This window comes from Glycine soja, chromosome 20 (assembly GCF_004193775.1).
Source record: "Glycine soja cultivar W05 chromosome 20, ASM419377v2, whole genome shotgun sequence".
In the NCBI taxonomy this organism is placed as follows: domain Eukaryota; kingdom Viridiplantae; phylum Streptophyta; class Magnoliopsida; order Fabales; family Fabaceae; genus Glycine; species Glycine soja.
Genome location: NC_041021.1, coordinates 3386002 through 3406966, shown reverse-complemented (window position 1 = coordinate 3406966; position 20965 = coordinate 3386002). Strand labels below are relative to the sequence as shown.

The following is a 20965-nucleotide window of genomic DNA, read 5'->3' as shown; positions in this document are numbered from 1 at the left end:
ACTTTTGTTTGACGACTAGTTGAGATCCTATACTTTTAGAAAATTCAGTTTTTTTTTCCTAAATAAAAGCTTGAACCCATAATTTTTATTTATTTATTGTGATTTTAGGAACTAAAAATTGAATTTTTTTTAAATTTTAGTGACTAAAAACTTTAACAAATAAAAGTTGACGGACATTGATCAATTAACTTTTTGCTTAGGAACTAAAAGCTAAATTTCTTAAAAAATTAGTTTAGGGATCTTAACCCAACAAACTTTTGTTTAAGGACTAAAAATTGAATTTTAGAAAAGGTTAGGGGTTAAAAACTTTACTAATACAAGATAAAATTTGAGAACGATTGAAAACTTACCCTTCTCTGCATGTGCAGTTCTACATGTCCCCCTATGCCTGCACCTGATTGATGCTCCGCGAGCTCAAACAGTGTTTCTTGAAGAAGAGTATCATTGGCGTGAGGGGAGAGTTGCGAGTTCGACAACGAGATTTTTTGGAACTTTCAAGTGGAAGAGATGATGAATGTTATAAATGAAAATATATGAACGTCTTGGAAGGTTCTTATATCAAGAAAAAAATTCTAAATTTTCACCTTTTAGAAGAAAATTAAAATTTTATTTTTTAGTTGTTTAAATTTCTATTTTGAAATTCCAAAATTTAAAGGAGTCAAAATACACCCCCTATCTACATATAGGTCCGCCACTCCGTTTCATCCTAGCTAAATCACTGTTGAGCATCATAACCAAATTAAACAAACTAGTATAGATGTATAAATTCTGTTGGTTCGTCCAACCTTAATTATCACACTACACAGAAAATGCCTGAACAAACAATTTTCAATAACATTCATTCAAATAGACTTCATTTTCATACAATAATGTCTCTCATTATCCTTTTATATCTGGACAGTTTGTTAATGACACTTTTTTTTTTCTCTCTAGTCAAACAGGAAATAATGAGTACCTAGAGCAAAATCCTAATAATGGCCCTTGCCACATTCGCCACATCACGCATACCATTATTCACATGGGTGAGTGGTGATTTCCCATTGAAGCGATTCTCGCAAATATCAGCCTCAACAGCACAATCACTAACCGCATCATCTGCAAATTTGGGGTCTCCCCTCACAGCCCTAGTGGCTTGTGGTATATCAAGTATCAAAATCCCTTTGTAATCGACAGCACATTCACTTAAGGCTTTCTTATTACCACCCTGCTTTAGAAGTTGCTTGATTGTTTTCTCGGCTTCATTTGCTTTGGCTTTGATCACATCGACCAAAATCAATGCAAGGCCTGCAATATCAGCGCTAGGGGCACGGGGGTCACCTTTTAGGAGTTGAAGACAAAGATTAGATTTTGGGGTTCTCTTGCAAGTTTCCTCAATGAGTTTCAAATCATTTGGTTGCAAAACTCTGCAATGACATGCTGACATTGAAATGATAGCCACAACAAGAATGCTGCAAATTATAGAGGTTCTTCAAGTTCAGCATCTTTGTTAGAATACGATAGATGATATATACAAGGCTCAAGAATTGAAGTTGGGGAATAGAAATTGAAATCAAGTGCACTGTGGTTGTGGAGCTTCCGGTTCTTTCAGCCTTATATATAGAATTGCTTCGAGAGATACTCATCAATTACAAGAATTTTAATGTGACAAGTAAATGATATTATCAATAAAATAAATAACGGTCAGAAACGGAGTATAACATTAATTATTATTAAATACTAATATTAATAAATGAGATTTTTCTAATAAATGGGTCAAAGATATTATTGATGAATCAAATAGTATAATTTGACAATAATCAAATTACTGATGACAAGTGTCAAGTTAGTTTAAAAAAAATAGTTTTTAGTGGCATTATGCTCATAATTTCTATGTTTTTTGGCTTGAGCTTTCACTACCTGATCTTTAAGAATATTTTTTGGTCTAACACTAAGTAAAAATATTACTAACTTGTTTTTGGTAATAATTAGAAAATATCATCAAATATCAATAAATATTAATGATATGTTTTCGTAACTTTGGAAGATCAAAGAGCTACTCCAAATTGTACTTGAGATAAGAATGTGATTAAACAGCACTGAGAATAAGATTATGTAATTTGCTTTCTTAGATGTCTTGGAGAAGCTTATGGAACTGCTAGAACTCAGATTTTGCTTATGGAATCCTTGCCTTCAATTAGCAAGGTCTTATCTCTTGTTATTCAACTAGAAGAACCACTACTAGAAAATATAATTTTCACACTGATTATTAAGGTCTTACAACATTGTTTATTAACCGATATTAAAACTACTCATGTTAAAAGTCTCTGTGTTAACATCGGTTTTTCAAAATTGATGTAAACTAAATTACACAACATCGATTTTCTACAAAATCGATGTCATACATAAAAAAATAACAAAATACATAAAATATGTAGGAAATCGCATCAATTTTTTTTATGAATATTGATGTTGTTGTTGAATATGAATTGTTCACTAATTCTTTTCCTTCAATTTTTTCAACATTGTAAGCCTGTTCTGTATTTTTGCTTTAATGTTTATTTATTTAATAAATCATGATTGACTACATTATTTTGTACTATTTTACATTAACCTTTTTCTTGAAATAATTTTGTTTTTCAGTTAATTATAGTTACAATCATTTTTCCCTTCAAATTTAACTCAGTTTTCAACTTGGTTCCTTTTGTAGTATTCCACATCCCTATAAGCTGTAACTATTAAGTTTATATAAAAAAATTTCTCCCACAGGGCATGGTAATATTCAAGGAAAAGTTTGATGCTCAAATCTTAGTAATATGTTATGCTTTGCATGACTTCTGGTAATTAGACCAAGAGACAATTGGATATGTGAAATCTGAAATTTCCATCATGAGGCATGGGAATGACGATCACTTGAAACTCGAAAGCATGGATTTTTTGTTTTCCCAATCTATATATTAATTCCTGGGTTCTTTCTTTGGTGGTTTCCCAATCAATTCCATACTTAAGCCTTGAGTTTTTGTACATGCAGGAGAGTCTATGAACTCAGAGGCAATTCTAATTGTTTAGACCCAAGTAAAGGGCCTCCATGCACTGGGTAACTGTTACTTTCCTTGGATCTGATTGTGTTGTGTATTTTTTCAAGATGTTGTTCATTCTGGGTCTCATTCAAGTGGTGTCATAAAATATGATAAAGTAAGACTTTGTGATTTTCTTGTCATAAAATATGATCTTCCAATGCTTATCATTTGATATTCTTCTCTTAATTTTCTGTTTTGCATATCCATGCATGAATGGACTGTATGTAGAATGTTAGCCTCGTAGAATTCCTTTTTAAAACATTTTGGAAATTGCTAATGCATTTGAAATTTTAGAATGAATTGTTAAGCTCTAGCTGATTGATATTGCTGTTATCTTGTTCTAGTGAGTAAAATAAAATTGGATTGTTTGACTATTTTAACTAACATATAGGGAGTATGATAGGGTGTGACCCCCTATTGAAAAGGTCTATGAAAGAATAAATAAGGAAATAGAGCTGCTTGAGTTAGTTACATAAGTCAGCAGAGTAGTTAGGATCGAGAGATGTTTGTACAAAAAGGGGAGGAAGGCTTAGGAAGAGATATTCAGAAAAATTGGAAATTCATTGTGAGGATTCTGGTCCCTCAAAGAACCAGAGCTATTCTTTCTGTGGTTCAATTCATTATTGGGGAATAACCCCGTTCCGTTCTTTTCTTTTTTCGGTATTCTATTACTGTTATATGCGGATCCAGTTTCTGAGTGTATCATGAACATATAGTGAAAATTGTACTAGATATTTGTCATCTATTACATAAATGCTGGAATAATTTCTGGTGTTTGTATTTTGTAGAAATTAACTAAGAGGTGAAAAGATTTTCCTGTGAAAATAAGGATTCCACTGTAATTTCTAACAGAGAGGAGCAATGACCCTTAGGAGATTAAGGATTCAAATGTAATTCTAAAGTTGTTTTAAACAGATTATGACATTGACACCTTGGAAGTTTTTGAAACCTAAAACGTGCCCTCTGGTTCTTATATTGCGTTGGCCTCCATTGGTATTGTTATTTCATGATTTTCATCTGTATATAATTGTGTAAAAGTTTTTGTAAAAACTCTCAATGCCTGCACAAAATTTGAACATGGCAAGTCTCTTAAGAAAATTAAAAAATAGTAGGGAAGTGTAATTTTCTGTATTATCATCTATATGCCTTTGGTGCATGTTTTATTTGTGGAAGTTTTCCATTATCGTATTGTTGACTTTGTAATGAATATAATAAAAGAGTTTCAGCGTGTAACTTCTCTCTGTGCCTTGATCCTTCCAAAGGGAAAATTCACATGACAATTTGATTTTTTTTATGGACAAATGTTACTTGTTATCTTTCCTATGCTTTTGACTTGATAATATTTCTGTGCCATACATGAACCGCACAAGGTTTCAATTCTATCCACTGAGCTCATTTAGTGATCTGTGGGCAAGATTAATATCCTTCCTCAGCTGAGTCCAATGAATGCCAAGTTATGCTTTTCCTAGACTCCTTGCTTTTTCTCAAAAAAAAAAAGAAAAAAAAATTACGGAAGAACTCAATCTATAGGGGACAAAGCTCATTTATTCAATTATTTTGACATATAAATTTTAGGTAACCTGTTTGGCCGGTAATTTTGTTTACTATTAACCTGTTGGGTGCTTATAATCCATAATTACTGATTAGAGAAAACTAGTTTTTTGTTTTGTTATTCTCAATCAATTTTTACAATTATATCTTTTTTTTAACGGATTACTTATTAGATTCCATTCCAAGAAAATGTATGTCTTTCCCTCTAGTTTTTTTTATACTCATGGGTAAATATAATTTACTTATTAGATTCCAATTCAAGAAAATATAAATTACAACTTTTAAGATCTAAATATAAATTACTTCTAAGTTCTTTGCAAATACACTTAATAAATAAAAGTTGAGATACCTTGATCAGTCAAGTTCTTGTTTAAGAACTAAAATCCAAATTTAAAAAAAAAATAATGATTTAGAGATCATAACCCAGCAAACTTTTATTTAATGACTAAAAATTAAATTTTGAAAAGGTTAGGAATTAAAAACTTAACTAACCCAAGATAAAATTTGACAAAGATTGAAAACTTAAGAACAGGGGTTTAAAATTATAAAATTAAGAGTGCACAAACAAACAACAATAAATATATATTTGTATTTCCTTAAAAGTTACTGAGTGCAATTACACCCCCTTAACTGTAAGATGAAGAGGTTCACTCAAGGAAGAGGAAATAACATAGTGAAGCAATGTACCTTTTGTGAGAATGAGAAACAATGTCAGGAAATCTCATATTGTCTGCTTTATTTCTCGGGGTGCAACTTATATATTTGTTGAATAACTTTAATTAGTGCTAATTGGTTTTAAGCTAAAATCTAAGAATCCATGTTGCTACAAACATGGTTTCCCACTCAGAAGACTTTGTTTCCTCAATTCACTCCTGAGCAAATTCAAGAGCTGCTAACTATTCTGCAGCGCAACAAAATCCAGCCTCACACTGTTAATCAAGTCAGTTCATTTGTTGGCGAGTCATCCACTCATCACAACTTCTCAAATGACCAATTAGCACGTAAACAATCTACACATTCATCAATTGAAAGTATTTGGTGATTCTGATTGGTTGACCTATAATATTGTGTTTTTTACAAAGTGCATGGATCCCTCCCCATTTGTGAATGGACTGTCATATTAACTGTATCTAGACAAATGAACAGAGAACCTAAATAAAACTACATGTGACCTATGAAGCACGGACACGCCGCTGATGTGCTGCGTCCCACGTTGGAGGCGTACCGGACACGCAAACGGGTACGACTCCGGTATGACGCGGTGTCTGTTGCCTCCGCCTGTCACCGGACACGGTAGAACACAAGAAGCGCGCGATTGGACGCGGTCCACCAAGTAGTGGACATGCGCGACGATGCGCAGGTTAATAATTGTGCACACTCCTCATCCGATAAGGACTCACCGGATACAAAATCACAGGCTGCGAATATCAAAAGAAGAGAAGGTAGGAAAGAAAAAGGACAGAAGAATCGGTTGATGTTTGAGGAATCGCGTTAGAGCGAAATTTGAATGAAGGAGCAGCGGCGGCAGAGAGATACACCAAGCATGGCGGCGACGGCAGGTTGTAGCTTCCAATTTAGAGAGTAAAACGACGAAGCGATTTGGATTAAACGATGATGATGTTCAGATGAAAAGGGGGAAAGAGTTTTTGTTTGCACTTTTTATTTTCCTCTAGAGAGAGACACACCGAGAAAATGATATATTAATAAGGTGAGGAAAAAAAGTTTTTTTTTTTTCATTTGAGAAACGTTTTTATTTACACTCTTTTTTTAATTTTTGTTGCCTTATGAGTCATGGCGGCATTGGCTCTTGAGTGTAACCAACTATACGAGTCCACATGGCGATGATGTTGCGTGGTCCTTCAACTGAACGGTTAAGGTAAATCTGTATTTATTTCTTAATAATTCTACATTTTCTTATAGCTATTTATTATTAATTTACTAATTTTTTATACTAAATATTAATTGTATTTAATATTTACAAGAGATTAAATATAATTTTATTTTTTATTTAACATTTTCTTTGCAAAATATTAATGTTTAAATTTTAATTAGCAACCTATCCCATTTGTGACTCATTATCATAGGAAAAGTTCTTTTAAGATGATGATGAATATATAAATCTTGATTTTCAATTTAGATCTTTTATGCATATAGCTCATATTTAACTTTGTGTAATTTTATTTTATTTAATTATATATATATATATATATATATATATATATATATATATATTCGTGTGTGTCGTATATTTTGGACATGACAGATGTTCACGTGTCCGTATTTGTATTCGTGTCGTGTCCGATTTCCGTGTTGGTGTCGGTGCTTCATAGCATGTGACACATATATCGTAGGTCAACCAAAGACAATGCAAGAAATAGATAAATCACATTATGTCAAATTTAAGTATTTCAAACTGAGAGATATGAACAGCGGAGAAGATTGAACGAAGAAAACGATTCTCATTGCATAAAGGTATTCATAAAGAAAGAAAAGTATGTCACTGTTTACATGCGTAACTAACCAACAGCAATTAAAAACTAATTAATGATATGTCTGAGTTCCATCCACCCTGGCATAAGTATCAGTAACCACCTAACTAACTTGGACTTCAATTGCTTCAGGCTGATCATTTTATATCAGTTGATATCATGCTCCAAGCTTTGAGGTTTTGCACTACGATTGGTTCAGTACCATTGTTGAACACAAACAAGTGCGCTTGGTTCATCACTGCTAGCTCAGGATAGACTCGGGACAAAATGTTTGTCTTCCCTCCTGCTCCAAAACTCTCCACAACTGAGTGATCAATCTTCCATTCATTTGAAAACACAAAGAATATTAAATACTACTTATACAATAGTATTTTGGAGTTCATAAATGCTATATATAAGTACCAAGTGGAATTGAATTTGCACATACCAAACTCCTAAGAGAAATCTTCTTATCCACGGTCAAATCCACATCTACAAACACAGCAAATTGTGGTTTGTACAGATCACTCTTCAAAGATGAACTATTTAGAAATACCAAAAACAAAAATAACCAATTCGAAGGAAATACAAAAAAGAAAATATCATATAATTAAAATAACCTAACCCCATCCAATGCAATTCTCCAACCACTTAATTTGATCTCTTTTGGTCTAAAACCCATCCTATCATGAAGATAGAAAGAAAACTAGAAGTTCTCATCCCAATTTGGAATAGACTAACCTTCTCGCATCAGAGCATAAGAGAACAATATGCTTATTTGGACTTTTGAAAACTCTGAAAAACACAGGAGTGAACTCTTCGAGATTTTGAGTAGCCAAAGTCAGAAGTCCAAACGGTCCAACCCCCACCCTGTAGTTTTGAACCCCACCTCTGCCTTGTCCAAGCTTGAAAAGGAGAACATAACTTCAACATCTGCCTGCAGTTATATAATATCATTAGTTTTATATCATTATATGTATTTAGTTGTATGAGCATACATTCATTAATGCATAATTAAGAATTAGACCTGGGCAGCAGTGATTCCTTTTACTTCACTATAATCTCTCTTCTCAAGCCTTTGATTGTCTATGTTAACTTCTTTGCCTCTGAGACTGTTTAACTCTTCAACAGGTCATTGCACTAATTGTCTCCCAGTAAAATCGAGCCACACAGTTCGTGGAATCGCCTAATTATTTTACCAGACACAGACACGCATATTACAATTCCTTTAATTTGTATAAGGATGAAAGGGAGTTAGAGATTCAGAATCAAGCAAAGATTGAATAAATCTAGAATTATCTCTCTCAATCCTAGAAAAAAAATATTGAAAACATATGTAAGATTGGGCAGTGAAGAGAATAAAAGGGGTAGAAAGAAAAAGAAAGACGAGCAAGATGGAGCCAAAATTTAATTTCTTACTAAGAAATTTTTTTATTTTACATTTAAACTCAATAATTTTAGGTCAAAGAGTATTTAACAATGTCAAAATATATTGTCTCCGGATTAGATTGAACAATTTAAGAGAAGTTACTGCACCCTGGCCTGTAGCTGCATTTATTGAAACTGATAAAAACTCTGTAATCGGGAGAGTGAAATTCTTATCGAAATAAGAAGATAACTGGTGTCATACCCCATTTTTGACCCGTTTTTATTTCTTTTTTTTCTCGTCTTTTAAGCCGGAAATTTCCATCATTTCAGATGAAATTTCGGCAGGGAGGTATTTTAAAATACCTCATTTTTGTTTTGAAGACGCCCCCTTTTTTTATTTTTATTTATTTACCTTTTTTATTATTATTATTATTATTCTTAGTTATTATTTTCTTCTCTTTTTTTTTTTTTCCTTTTATTAAGTGTTTTTATTATTTCCGTTTTTTATTAATATCTTTATTAGTATCTTCTTTTCGTTTTTTATTTTTTTTTTATTTTATTTTATTTTATTTTATTTTTGCTGTTTTATATTTTGTTTTTTTTTTTTTTTTTTTCCTTTCCTTTTTTTTTCTTTTTTTCCTTTTTCTTCTTTTCGGTCTTTTTTGGTCCAGGCCCAGAGGGGCTCTTCGTTTTTTACCCTAATTATGTCCTTTAAATGCTGCATTAATTACTGTGCGTGTCAGAGCGGAGTGAATACGGACAGTCAAAGCGCCGGAACAGCCAAGCCACCACTAGCCACCACTCAGCGCCACCCTTCTCTTCCGTGAACCACCACCATCGGCCGAGCCCAGCCACCGCAAACCACCAACACAGCCAACACAGCCACCGCAAACCACCAACACAGCCACCGCAAACCACCAACACAGCCAACACAGCCACCGAAAACCACCAACACGGCCACCACCCACCACCGTTTTCACAAATCTGTACAAATCAACCACAAAAAAAAAAAAAACCAACAGAAACGAAATCCGAAACACATTCAACACCACAGATTCGTATTCCATAACCACAAATCACACGATTCGTACCCCAATCATCACACAGACCACGGAAGCCGAACCGGCATAAACCAAGATAATACGAACCCAGAACCATACACTACGCGGTCCTAACTCACCGGTTACCAGCCCAAAACCGTTTCAACCCAACCAAACACGAAAGAAAAGGGTAGGATTCTACCCGCTTTAAGTTTAGATCTAGGCTTGCTGTGTCGCGTTTTTTGAAAACGAACCTCAGATTCATAACGAGTGAGTGAAGAGGGTTCGAGAGGTAAAAAAAAGGGGGGGACTTGAGCTACTCCGGCACGGTGGCGCCGCCAGCGGCCACCGCGCCGGAGGGTGTTCTTGGCCGCTGAGAACCTCAGAGAGAGAAGAGAGAAAAAGAGAAGAGAGAGAAAAAGCTTTTAAAAAATGAAAAAAAACCGGCCCCTAGCCCTTATATAGAGGCTGGACCGGTTTGGTTTTTTCCCTTGAACCAAACCGGTCCGGTTCTCCCCTCTGGCCCGTTGGACTCCTCTCTGGCCCAGTTTCTTTTTCTCTTTTTCTTCTTTTCCGATTCCTACTCTCACCCCCCCTTTTCCTTACTGCACCCTTTTTTTTTTTTTTTTCTTTTTTTACGCACCATATTTATTTTATGTCTTGCATTTTTATTTTATGCATCATATTTAATTTTATGCCTCGCATTTTTATTTTCTTTATTCATTTTCCAGCACCATATCTATTTTACGTCTTGCATTTTATTTTCCAGTATCATATTTATTTTTTGTCTTGCACTTTTATTTTCTTTATTTTATGTACCCTATTTATTTTTGCCTTGCATTTTTATTTTTATGTCTCGCATTCTTTTTTAGCATCATATTTATTTTTTGTATTGCATTTTTATTTTCGTTTTATTTTATTTTCAGCATCATACTTATTTTATGTCTTGCATTTTTTTATTTTATTTTTTTTTGTTTATTTTTTATTTTATGCATCATATTTACTTTATGTCTTGCATTTTTTATTTATTTTTAGCATCATGTTTATTTTATGTCTTGCATTTTTATTTTCATTTTTTTATTTTTTTATTTATTTCCAGCATTATATTTATTTTTATGTCTTGCGTTTTATTTTCTTTATTTATTTTATGCACCATATGTATTTATTGTTTTGTATTTCATGCATTTTATTATTTCTTCTAGCATATTTATTTTAATGCATTTGCAATTTTTATTTATTATTGCCAATTAGAATGTATCTAGGTCCAATGTAAATAAAAATAAAAAAAATGAGAATCTGCACCGACACTCACATTTATTTTTATGTTTTCTGCCGAGGACGATCATGTAATTTGAACCGCATCCGAGGAAAAGGACCCTCACTTGATCCAACGTCATTTTAAGGGATCCGGCGCGTTTAGACTTATCTCCGCATAATTAAAAAAAAAAAAAAAAAGTCAAAAACCAAAAACTTTCCATAATCAAAATTTCAAAAAAAAAGGGGGTCAATCTTTTTCTTTCTTTCTTAATCAAATCTTTAATCAATTTTTAATCAACCAAAACATTTTTTCTAATTTAAAATCAATCGAACTCACTTCTTTTATTTCTTCTATGCCTTTTCGGCCTCTTACCTTGCCTAAACTCTTCTTTTTTCGAACTTTAAAATCAATCAAAACCAACCACTCGACTTTCTACCCCGAACTACATGATTTTGATCCCATTCGGGTATGTAGGCAAAAGACTTTGTCTTTCCAAATCAATAAAAATAAACAAAAACTTTTTCCTTCTCCTTTCTTTTGAACCCATCTCTTTAATCTTTCCACACTTGAGCATTTATTTCCAAACAAATAAATAATTTAGCATAAAGATAAAATAAGCAAGAGGTTCCTATAGAGTACTATAGACGTTTAGGGTGCTAGTACCTTCCCTTTGCGTAACCAACCCCCGGACCATTGATCTCTTAAAAAAATAGGGTTTTTTCGAGCTTTCTCCCTTTTCTTCGGAAAAATAAAAGATCGGTGGTGATCTTAAAAAATGCGAGTCAATGCTAATCAATAGCTTGATATCCAAAAATCACCGCGACAGAAAAATGGCGACTCCGCTGGGGATCACACTCCTAAGTGGGTTAAACCTATCTTGTTTTTCTTCATCTTTATGCTTTGTTATTATTTGAAACTGTAAATACGTGCCTAAGTGTTTATCTTTTACGTGAGTGGTGAGATAAGTCCTACACCCGGACTTGAGGGAAACATAAGATAGGATGGTGGTATAATCATAGTGTCTTTCCGAGAGTGAGTTTCGGATGTGGCACATGTGATAACCCCGCTCAATGGAGGGATCTTGGGAATATTACTATGTTGGCATGAGTAGTCGTGTTCAGCATTGATATTTCCAAGCGACCTACGAAGTTGAGGACCTTTAGTTACCTTTAACCCATCTTAGCCTTTTAGGACGTAGTGCGGTGGCTAATCAAGAGTAGTCTTGAATTGGTTGATACGCGATACTACACTCAAACGAGGCTTTCCTATGGATGTTGTTGGACCGGGAGTAGTCCCGTAATCCGACAATATCCGGAAGTGGTCAATGACTTTGGGAACTTGGTAGAACCCGTGATACAGGTACATATGAAACCATAGTCCTTACCAAATGGCGTGTTTACCCTTAACTCCAACATTTTGGACTTAACTTCACCATGTTTTCTCCATACTTTGGCATAATCATGCATACATGCATCCATGCATAAACTCTTTTTTTTCATCCAAATTATCGAAGGATTTAGACAAGCTTTTTGTAAACTTTGTAGATATGGACATCCCACTGAGAAGCACTAGGAAGTACCTTTTCAAAAAAACAGACCTGTTGAGATTAAGGGAGCTAGCATCTTTAGTAAGTGATCCAGTTGATTTTCAAGCTCATCATGGGAAGTTGCTCAGAATTCTTAGAGTAGATGTTGAGGAAGGATGCCTAGAGACCCTGGTTCAGTTCTATGACCCGCTCTACCATTGCTTCACATTTCCCGATTACCAGCTTGTCCCCACACTTGAAGAGTACTCCTACCTAGTGGGTTTACCTGTGCCAGACAAGATACCTTTCCATGGTTTTGAGCCTACCCCTAAACCCTCTGACATCGCAGCCGCCCTCCATCTTAAAACCTCCATCATCCAAGCAAACCTTACCTCTAAAGGAGGCCTCCAAGGTCTTCCCACCCACTTCCTCTACCAACAAGCCTCCATATTTGCTGAAGCAGCTAGTATACTTGCCTTCCATTCTATCCTAGCCCTCCTTATATATGGCCTTTTACTCTTCCCAAATGTTGACAACTTCATCGATATCAATGCCATTAAAATCTTTCTTACAAAGAACCCCGTACCCACTCTACTCGCCGATACCTACCATTCTATCCATGACCGTACCCAGGCTGGCCGGGGAACCATTTCTTGTTGTGCACCTTTACTCTATCAGTGGTTTACCTTCCACTTACCTCAATCCCGTGCCTTCAAGACCAATGATGACAAGCTTTCCTGGCCTCGCCGAATCATGACTCTTGACCCATCTGACATTGTTTGGTACCAAGCAGCTAGTGATGTTGGAGAGATTATTGTGAGTTGTGGTGAATATCCCAACGTACCTCTTTTGGGTATGCGTGGCGGAATTAGCTACAACCCACTCCTCGCTCGACGACAATTCGGGTACCCGATAAAGACAAAACCAAACAACCTTGCCTTGACTAATGAATTCTATCTTAACCATGGTGATCACTCGAACAAAAGGGAAAGATTCGCACAAGCTTGGAGCGTTATCCGCAGACTCAGCAGAAGTCAGTTGGGAAAGAAATCAGACTATGTGCACGAATCTTATACCCAGTGGGTTATTGATAGGACCAAGAGCTTTGGCCTACCCTACCGCTTACCTAGATACCTATCGTCCACCATCCCACCATCATCCTTGCCTATCCCCTTCGACACCAAGGAAGAGTTTCATGAACAATTAACCAAAGAAAGGCAAGAAAAAGAAACTTGGAAGAGGAGATGCCAGGAGCTCGAGCAAGAGAATGAGACTTTGAAAGGGAAGATAGCCCAACAGAGCCGTGAGCTTTTTATCCAGAACCAGAGGATGATTGAGAAGGACGACTTGCTTCGTCGGATTCAAGAATGAAGAAGAAAGCCTAGAATCAAGAATCAAGACTCAAGATCTCAAGAATCAAGATCAAGATTCAAGAATGAAGAAAAGACTCAATCAAGATAAGTATTAAAAAGTTTTTTCAAAACTTTGAATAGCACATGAGTTTTTGACAAAACCTTTACCAAAGAGTTTTTACTCTCTGGTAATCGATTACCATATTGCTGTAATCGATTACCAGTAGCAAAATGAGTTTGAAAAAGTTTTCAAACTGAATTTACAACGTTCCAAATATTTTCAAAAGGCTGTAATCGATTACAATTTTTTGGTAATCGATTACCAGTGTCCTTGAACGTTGAAATTCAAATTTAAATGTGAAGAGTCACATTGTTTCACTCAAAAGCTTTGTGTAATCGATTACATTTATTTGGTAATCGATTACCAGTGTTTGTTTCTGAAAAATCTAAAGATGTAACTCTTCAAAAAGGTTTTGACTTTTTCAAATGGGTTTTAAGTTTTTCTAAAAGTTATAACTCTTCTGAATGGCCTTCTTGACCAGACATGGAGAGTCTATAAAAGCAAGGCTTTGTTTTGCATTTCAACAATCTTGAATACTTTTCCAATCATTTCAATACAATCCTTTACAAGCCTTGAATCTCTTTGAACTTCTTCTTCTTCTTTGTACCAAAAGCTTTCTGAAGTTTTATGGTTTTCTAAACCTTGAAAACTTGTGCTATTCATCCTTTTTATTCTCTTCTCCCTTTGCCAAAAAGAATTCGCCAAGGACTAACCGCCTGAATTCTTTTGTTGTCTCTCTTCTCTCTTTTCCAAAAGAACAAGGGACTAACCGCCTGAATTCTTTTGTGTCTCCCTTCTCCCTTGTCAAAGAATTCAAAACGACACAGCCTGAGAATTCTTTTGATTCTTCCCATTCCCTAATACAAAAGCGTTCAAAGGTTTAACCGCCTGATAATTCTTTTGTTTCCCCATTCACAAAGTATCAAAGGTGTAACAGCCTAAGATCTTTGTCTTAACACATTGGAGGGTACATCCTTTGTGGTACAAGTAGAGGGTACATCTACTTGGGTTTGACTAAGAACAAGAGAGGGTACATCTCTTGTGGATCAGTTCTAGCGGAGGGTACATCCACTAGGGTTTCAAAGAGAACAAGAGAGGGTACATCCCTTGTGGATCTTTGCTTGTAAAAGGATTTTTACAAGGTTGAAAGAAATCTCAAGGACCGCAGGTCGCTTGGGGACTGGAGGTAGGCACGGGTTGTTGCCGAACCAGTATAAAAATTCTTGTGTGTTTGTTTCCTTCTTCCCTACTCTTTTACTTTCCACTGTGCATTTAATTTCCGCTTTTACTTTCTGTTAAGTTTCTCTTCTACTCCTCATTCTCTTAAAAAATTAGTAAAAGCCTTAAAAGAGTAATTTTTTAATTAGTAAAGGTTTAGGAATAATTAATTCAACCCCCCCTTCTTAATTATTCTAAGGCCACTTGATCCAACAATAATCATACCTAAGTCCACCCCAACCATCCACTGAAGTGTTGTCAGGCACATACCTATCCTTATCCTCCATATAGGTCCCCACATTGTAGTAATCGAACTTAGTATCATCAAGGTTGTTCTTCAACACATATTTCACTGGATTCCCCACTACATTTCCTATAACTGAAACTGGGTAAAAGTTGGGGCACTCCCACATACCCGTACCACCCTTGGAATGGATAGGGTGTTTGGCCTGAACCCATGTCATGAAGTCCTTGCTTCCGTATAGATAAGCTATTCCTCTGCGCTTCCTTACACTGCCCACCAGCATCCTCCAGTGACCGTCCTTGCCCCACCAAGCTGCTGTGGGGTCACGAAATTCAGTGTGGTTAACATCTTTATCTACCACAACTGGGTTGAGCTTGTCTGGTTTCACCCAGAAGTGGGTCATTTGGGTCTTCTGGTTCGGCATAGCATTGCGCTTGAGTGTTATTTTTGTCTATAACTCCAGGGTAGAGGATCATGGGCCCCTTACCAGGGATTATGGTAGCAGACCCTGACCAGCAGCCAAATTTGTCAAAGGTCTTTTATGGATAAATAGCATGTTCAATGCCATTCCAGTTTATCAGATCCTTGGACACTGAGTACGCCCAGACTATGTTACCCCACACTGTGCCTTTGGGATTGTACTGGTAGAACTGTTGAAATTGCTACAAATTTCTAGAATATTCTTAAATATAATATGTATGAAAATGATAAAATATCCTAGAACTATAGTATGAATATGGTAGAACAATCTAGAACTATAAGTGTATGTATAAGATAGAAGAATCTAGAACTATCATGATACTAATCTATCATGAAAGCTCTAGAAAGACTTAAAGTAATGTAGAAACATTCACCACCATTGAGAGGTTGGTGACTTGAGCCTATAAATAGGCAATTGGTATGTTGTAATTGATAATCCAAGAAATCAATGACATAGCCTTCTTTCTAAAACAATTCTCTAAAACTATCAACTATCATCTAATCAACTATCAACAGTGGCATCAGAACTACGTTCGGTCATACATTGGGCGTAGTTATATTACCTACCTACCATTCCAAAATCCTCCTAACTACTTCAAAAATTTCCTTTGTACTATTAACCCACTCCAATAATATTTTTTCTAAGCTATGGATAACACTACTCAATCGTCAACTATTTTTGTCCCTATCTTCAATGGTGAAAATTATGATTTCTGGCATGTTAAAATGGAAACATATTTTTCATCTCGAGATTTATGGGACATAGTAGAAGAAGGCTTCACTATTCCCGCGGATACTTCAACTCTTAATGCATCTCAAGAAAAAGAGTTGAAGAAAAATAAACAGAAAAATTCAAAGGCGTTGTTCACCTTGCAACAAGCGGTGACTCATCCAATTTTCCCAAGAATTATGGGAGCTAAGACTGTAGAAGCAAAGCTTCATGATGAATCTAGAGTGATTCAAAGATGTTTTGATGATAACAAAAGATGATGACAAAGGTGATGACAAAAAACTCAAAGGTCAATCAAAGAATGAGTTCAAGACATTCAAGATAGAATCAAGAACACTTCAAGATTCAAGAGGAAATTTGATTTCAAGAATCAAGAATCAAGATTCAAGAGATCAAGATTTCAAGAGATCGAGATTCAAGACTCAAGATTCAAGAATCAAGAGAAGGCTTAATCAAGATGAGTATGAAAAGGTTTTTCTCAAAAATTGAGTAGCACATGGATTTTTCTCAAAACATGTTTACCAAAGAGTTTTTACTCTTTGGTAATCGATTACCAGATTGTTGTAATTGATTACCAGTAGCAACATAGATTTGAAAAAGTTTTCAACTGAATTTACAACGTTCCAATTGATTTCAAAAAGTTGTAATCGATTACAATGTTTTGGTAATCGATTACCAGTGTGCCTGAACGTTGAAATTCAAATTCAAAAGTGAAGAGTCACGTCCTTTCACATAAAAGCTTTGTGTAATCGATTACACTGATTTGGTAATCGATTACCAGTGATTGTTTCTGAATAAATCAAAAGATGTAACTCTTCAAATGGTTTTTTGACTTTTTCAAATTGGTTTTAAGTTTTTCTAAAAGTTATAACTCTTCTAAATTGTCCTCTTGGCCAGACATGAAGAGTCTATAAAAGCAAGGTTTTGATTTGCTTTTCAATACACTTTTACACTTTTCCAATCAATCTTATACTATCCTTTACAAGTCTTGAATCTCTTTGAACTTCTTCTTCTTCTTTGTGCCAAAAGCTTTCCAAAGTTTTCTGGTTTTTCTAAACCTTGAAAACTTGTGCTATTCATTCTTTTCATTCTTCTCCCTTTGCCAAAAAGAATTCGCCAAGGACTAACCGCCTGAATTCTTTTTGTGTCTCTCTTCTCCCTTTTCCAAAAGAACGAAGGACTAACCGCCTGAATTCTTTTGTGTCTCCCTTCTCCCTTGTCAAAGAATTCAAAATGACACAGTTTGAGAATTCTTTTGATTCTTCCCATTCCCTTATACAAAAGTGTTCAAAGGACTAACCGCCTGAGAATTCTTTTGTATCCCCATTCACAAAGTATCAAAGGTTTAACCGCCTGAGATCTTTGTCTTAACACATTGGAGGGTACATCCTTTGTGGTACAAGTAGAGGGTACATCTACTTGGATTGTTGACTGAAAACAAGAGAGGGTACATCTCTTGTGGAGGGTACATCCACTAGGTTCAAAGAGAACAAGGGAGGGTACATCCCTTGTGGATCTTTGCTTGTAAAAGGATTTTTACAAGGTTGAAAGAAATATCAAGGACCGCAGGTCGCTTGGGGACTGGATGTAGGCACGGGTTGTTGCCGAACCAGTATAAAAAGTCTTGTGTGTTCGTCTCCTTCTTCCCTACTCTTTTACTTTCCGTTGTGCATTTTAATTTCCGCTTTTACTTTTGGTTAAGTTTCTTTTCTGTTCTTCATTTACTTAACAACATAGTAAAAGCCTTAGAAGAGTAAATTTTTAATTATTAAAGGTTTAGGAATAATTAATTCAACCCCCCCTTCTTAATTATTCTGAGGCCACTCGATCCAACAAAGACTGCCAAAGAAGCATGGAACACATTGCAGGAGGAGTTTCAAGGAAGTGTTAAGGTACGTTCCGTTAAACTTCAATCTCCAAGAAGAGATTTTGAACTATTGAAGATAAAGGAGTCTGAGACAGTTAAAGATTACTATTCTAAAGTTAAAGAAATAGTTAATCAAATGAGAGCTTTTGGGGAAGATATTCTTGACAAGAAAATTGTTGAGAAAATTATTAATACTATGCCCCAAAAGTTTGACCCAATTGTGACAATGATTGAGGAAACCAAAGATCTATCCACTCTATCAGAGACAGAACTTGTGGGCTCTCTTGAAGCATATGAGCAAAGACTGTATAGGCATAAAGAAGATACACTTGAAAATGCCTTCCAATCAAAGTTTAAATTTCAGCCCCAAAACAAAAAAAAATGGAGGAAAGTAAAATTATGGAGAAACTTCCAGAAGAAGAGAAGGTTCTAGGAATTTCCTTAATAACAAAACAGATAAAAATCCTCCATGCAATATATGCAAAAGGCAAGGCCACGCAGAGAAAAATTGTTGGTTCCGTAATATGCCACAATGCAACCATTGCAAGAAGTTCGAGCACGTAGAGAAAAATTGTCGCAACAAAAATAGGCATCAAACCAATATCGTAGAGGAGCTAGGGCCTTCTCTTGCATCTCTGGCCCAATCTTCTTAGAGTCTTCTATCCAATGCCCTTGGGGGGTAGGATTGCATCATGCCCTCCCCCCCTTGAAAAGGATTTGACCTCAAATCCATAGGTTCTTGAAACTCAGGGATTCTTTCCTCAACACCTAGATGAACATGCTCTTGATACCACATGATGTAAGTTCCATTGGAGCTTGTAGGCCTAGGATCTTCTTCATCAATGGAAAATGAAGGGCCAGTATTGTACCTGAGAAGATAAGATAAGAGAGAAAAAAAACATAACAATTCAAAGACGGGTTTTTAAAATAACCATCCTTGAACTTATAATCTAAAGATTCTATGCCATTTTTCTGCCGACCGTCCTTGTTGGTACGTTGTAGTAAATAACTTTTGTAGTAGTGAAACCTTAGTTGAGTTGCAACATATGAACTGTCCACCTTCTTTAAGTAATCCTTTGATGCATTCCTTGAACAAACCTGCAATGGTGTTAGTGAGATAACACCAAATATATACCATCTTTTACTGCTTAGGAATATAAAAAAGATGAAACATTACAATGTTGGCATCAAATACAAACCATCTTTTTTACTCCTATTTCTACAATCTTTACCGTGAAGTCTAGAATCAATTCCATTCGAGTCTTCATTCAAACTTGTAAAAGTATGGCCTTTGATGGTAAAAGTTGTATTAATTTTGTGCCTCTATACACTCTTTCGAACATCCTGGACATTTGTCATGTTAAATTAATTTTGTTAAAAAATGGTGGCTTTTTTTCTACATCTCATCTCACGGAAGCCTTAAATTGGCTAACCAATTTGCCAAGCATTCCTTCCTAGTGTCCAATACAGATAATTTTATTCTCAATAATTTTCTTGCACCTCCTAGTTGTGGCTTCACTACAAAGAAAACATGATTTAGCAACCAAAATATTCGATCACCAAATCCCTAAATTCGGTCGCTAAAACTCTTAGCCACCAAAATAGCGACCGAATCATGTACGTTGCAAAAACCTAAGTCGCTAAACCCTCAGCGACCGAATTTCTATTCGGTTATTATTTCGCCAACGAACTACTGAGTCGCAAGCACACAAATTTCAGTCGCTAGATATTTGGTTGCTATTTTGCTTGGGACCAAATCAGCAATCGAAGGTGGGGTAGCTAATTCGGTCGCTAACAAGTAATTAAATTTTAAATATAAAATAAATTAAAATAAGAAGCGGTTGCTAATTCGGTCGCTAATAAAAACTAAATTTTAATTATAAAATAAATTAAAATAAAGGTCGATCGCTAATTCGGTGACTACTAAATAATAAAGTTAAAAAATAATAATAATTTTGGTTGCTAATTCGGTCGCTAATTTTACATTTTAAAATATATTTTAAATATTTTTGGTCTAGTTTAATAAATAATTTTTAAATTTAAAATAAATTAAAAAACAACTAGATTGTTCAAAGAAAATATGCCATTATTTTTATTTTTTCATTTATTAGATTTTAACTTGTACCAGTTGTAAATATAATTTTTAATTAAACTATATAATCAAACTTATATATAAAAGTGAACATTCATAATCTTTAAATACATCTAATAACAAAATTCTAATTAAATATTGATAAAGTGTAAAATGTGAAAGTTTAATATTGTTTAAATTCATAACTAACATGACATAATCAAACTAAAACAATGTTCAACCATTATCTGTTCAAGGGATAAAATTTGTGTTTAGTTGTGGCAATTCCACCTTCCTTTTCAGATGATATACGATAATATGAACATCCATCCTTCTTACTTAAATCATCTCTTGAAAAAAAACCAACTCAGTTGAAAGCTATAACATAGTTCCAGTTGTTGTATATTGAAAACACAATAATTTCCTCTCCAAACAAAAATCGAAAAATCTAAGTTTCAGTTCTAGAACACAAACTACAAAAGGGGGAAAAGGATGGTAGTAATGTAGAATAGGGAGCTTCACAGCCTGTCTGTTCCTCTTCTTCACACCAGACTTAGCAACTCTGAGGCTCCTATTGACAGCGCTCAACCTTGCCAGAGCTGCCTTTTTGAGATCAGGCCTGTAGTAGTTATCGGCTACCTGCAAAGCAGATCACAAGGCAGGAGGAAAAGGTAGG

The 20965-nt window shown here is 35.1% G+C and overlaps 1 protein-coding gene and 1 pseudogene across 1 annotated transcript; both read right to left on the bottom strand.

The window, feature by feature from the left end:
- Positions 1 to 20965, bottom strand: part of LOC114403585 — a 141093-nt pseudogene that overhangs the window by 85704 nt on the left and 34424 nt on the right.
- On the bottom strand, positions 811 to 1548 carry LOC114401435 (cell wall / vacuolar inhibitor of fructosidase 1-like). The gene has a single exon (XM_028363946.1). It carries the CDS (start codon positions 1421 to 1423, stop codon positions 956 to 958), a length of 468 nt encoding a protein of 155 aa, XP_028219747.1. The 5' UTR covers positions 1424 to 1548; the 3' UTR covers positions 811 to 955.

Coding starts and splice junctions, on each gene's coding strand:
- LOC114401435 (XM_028363946.1), bottom strand. CDS start 1,423: ATGTCAGCATGTCATTGCAGAGTTTTGCAACCAAATGATTTGAAACTC.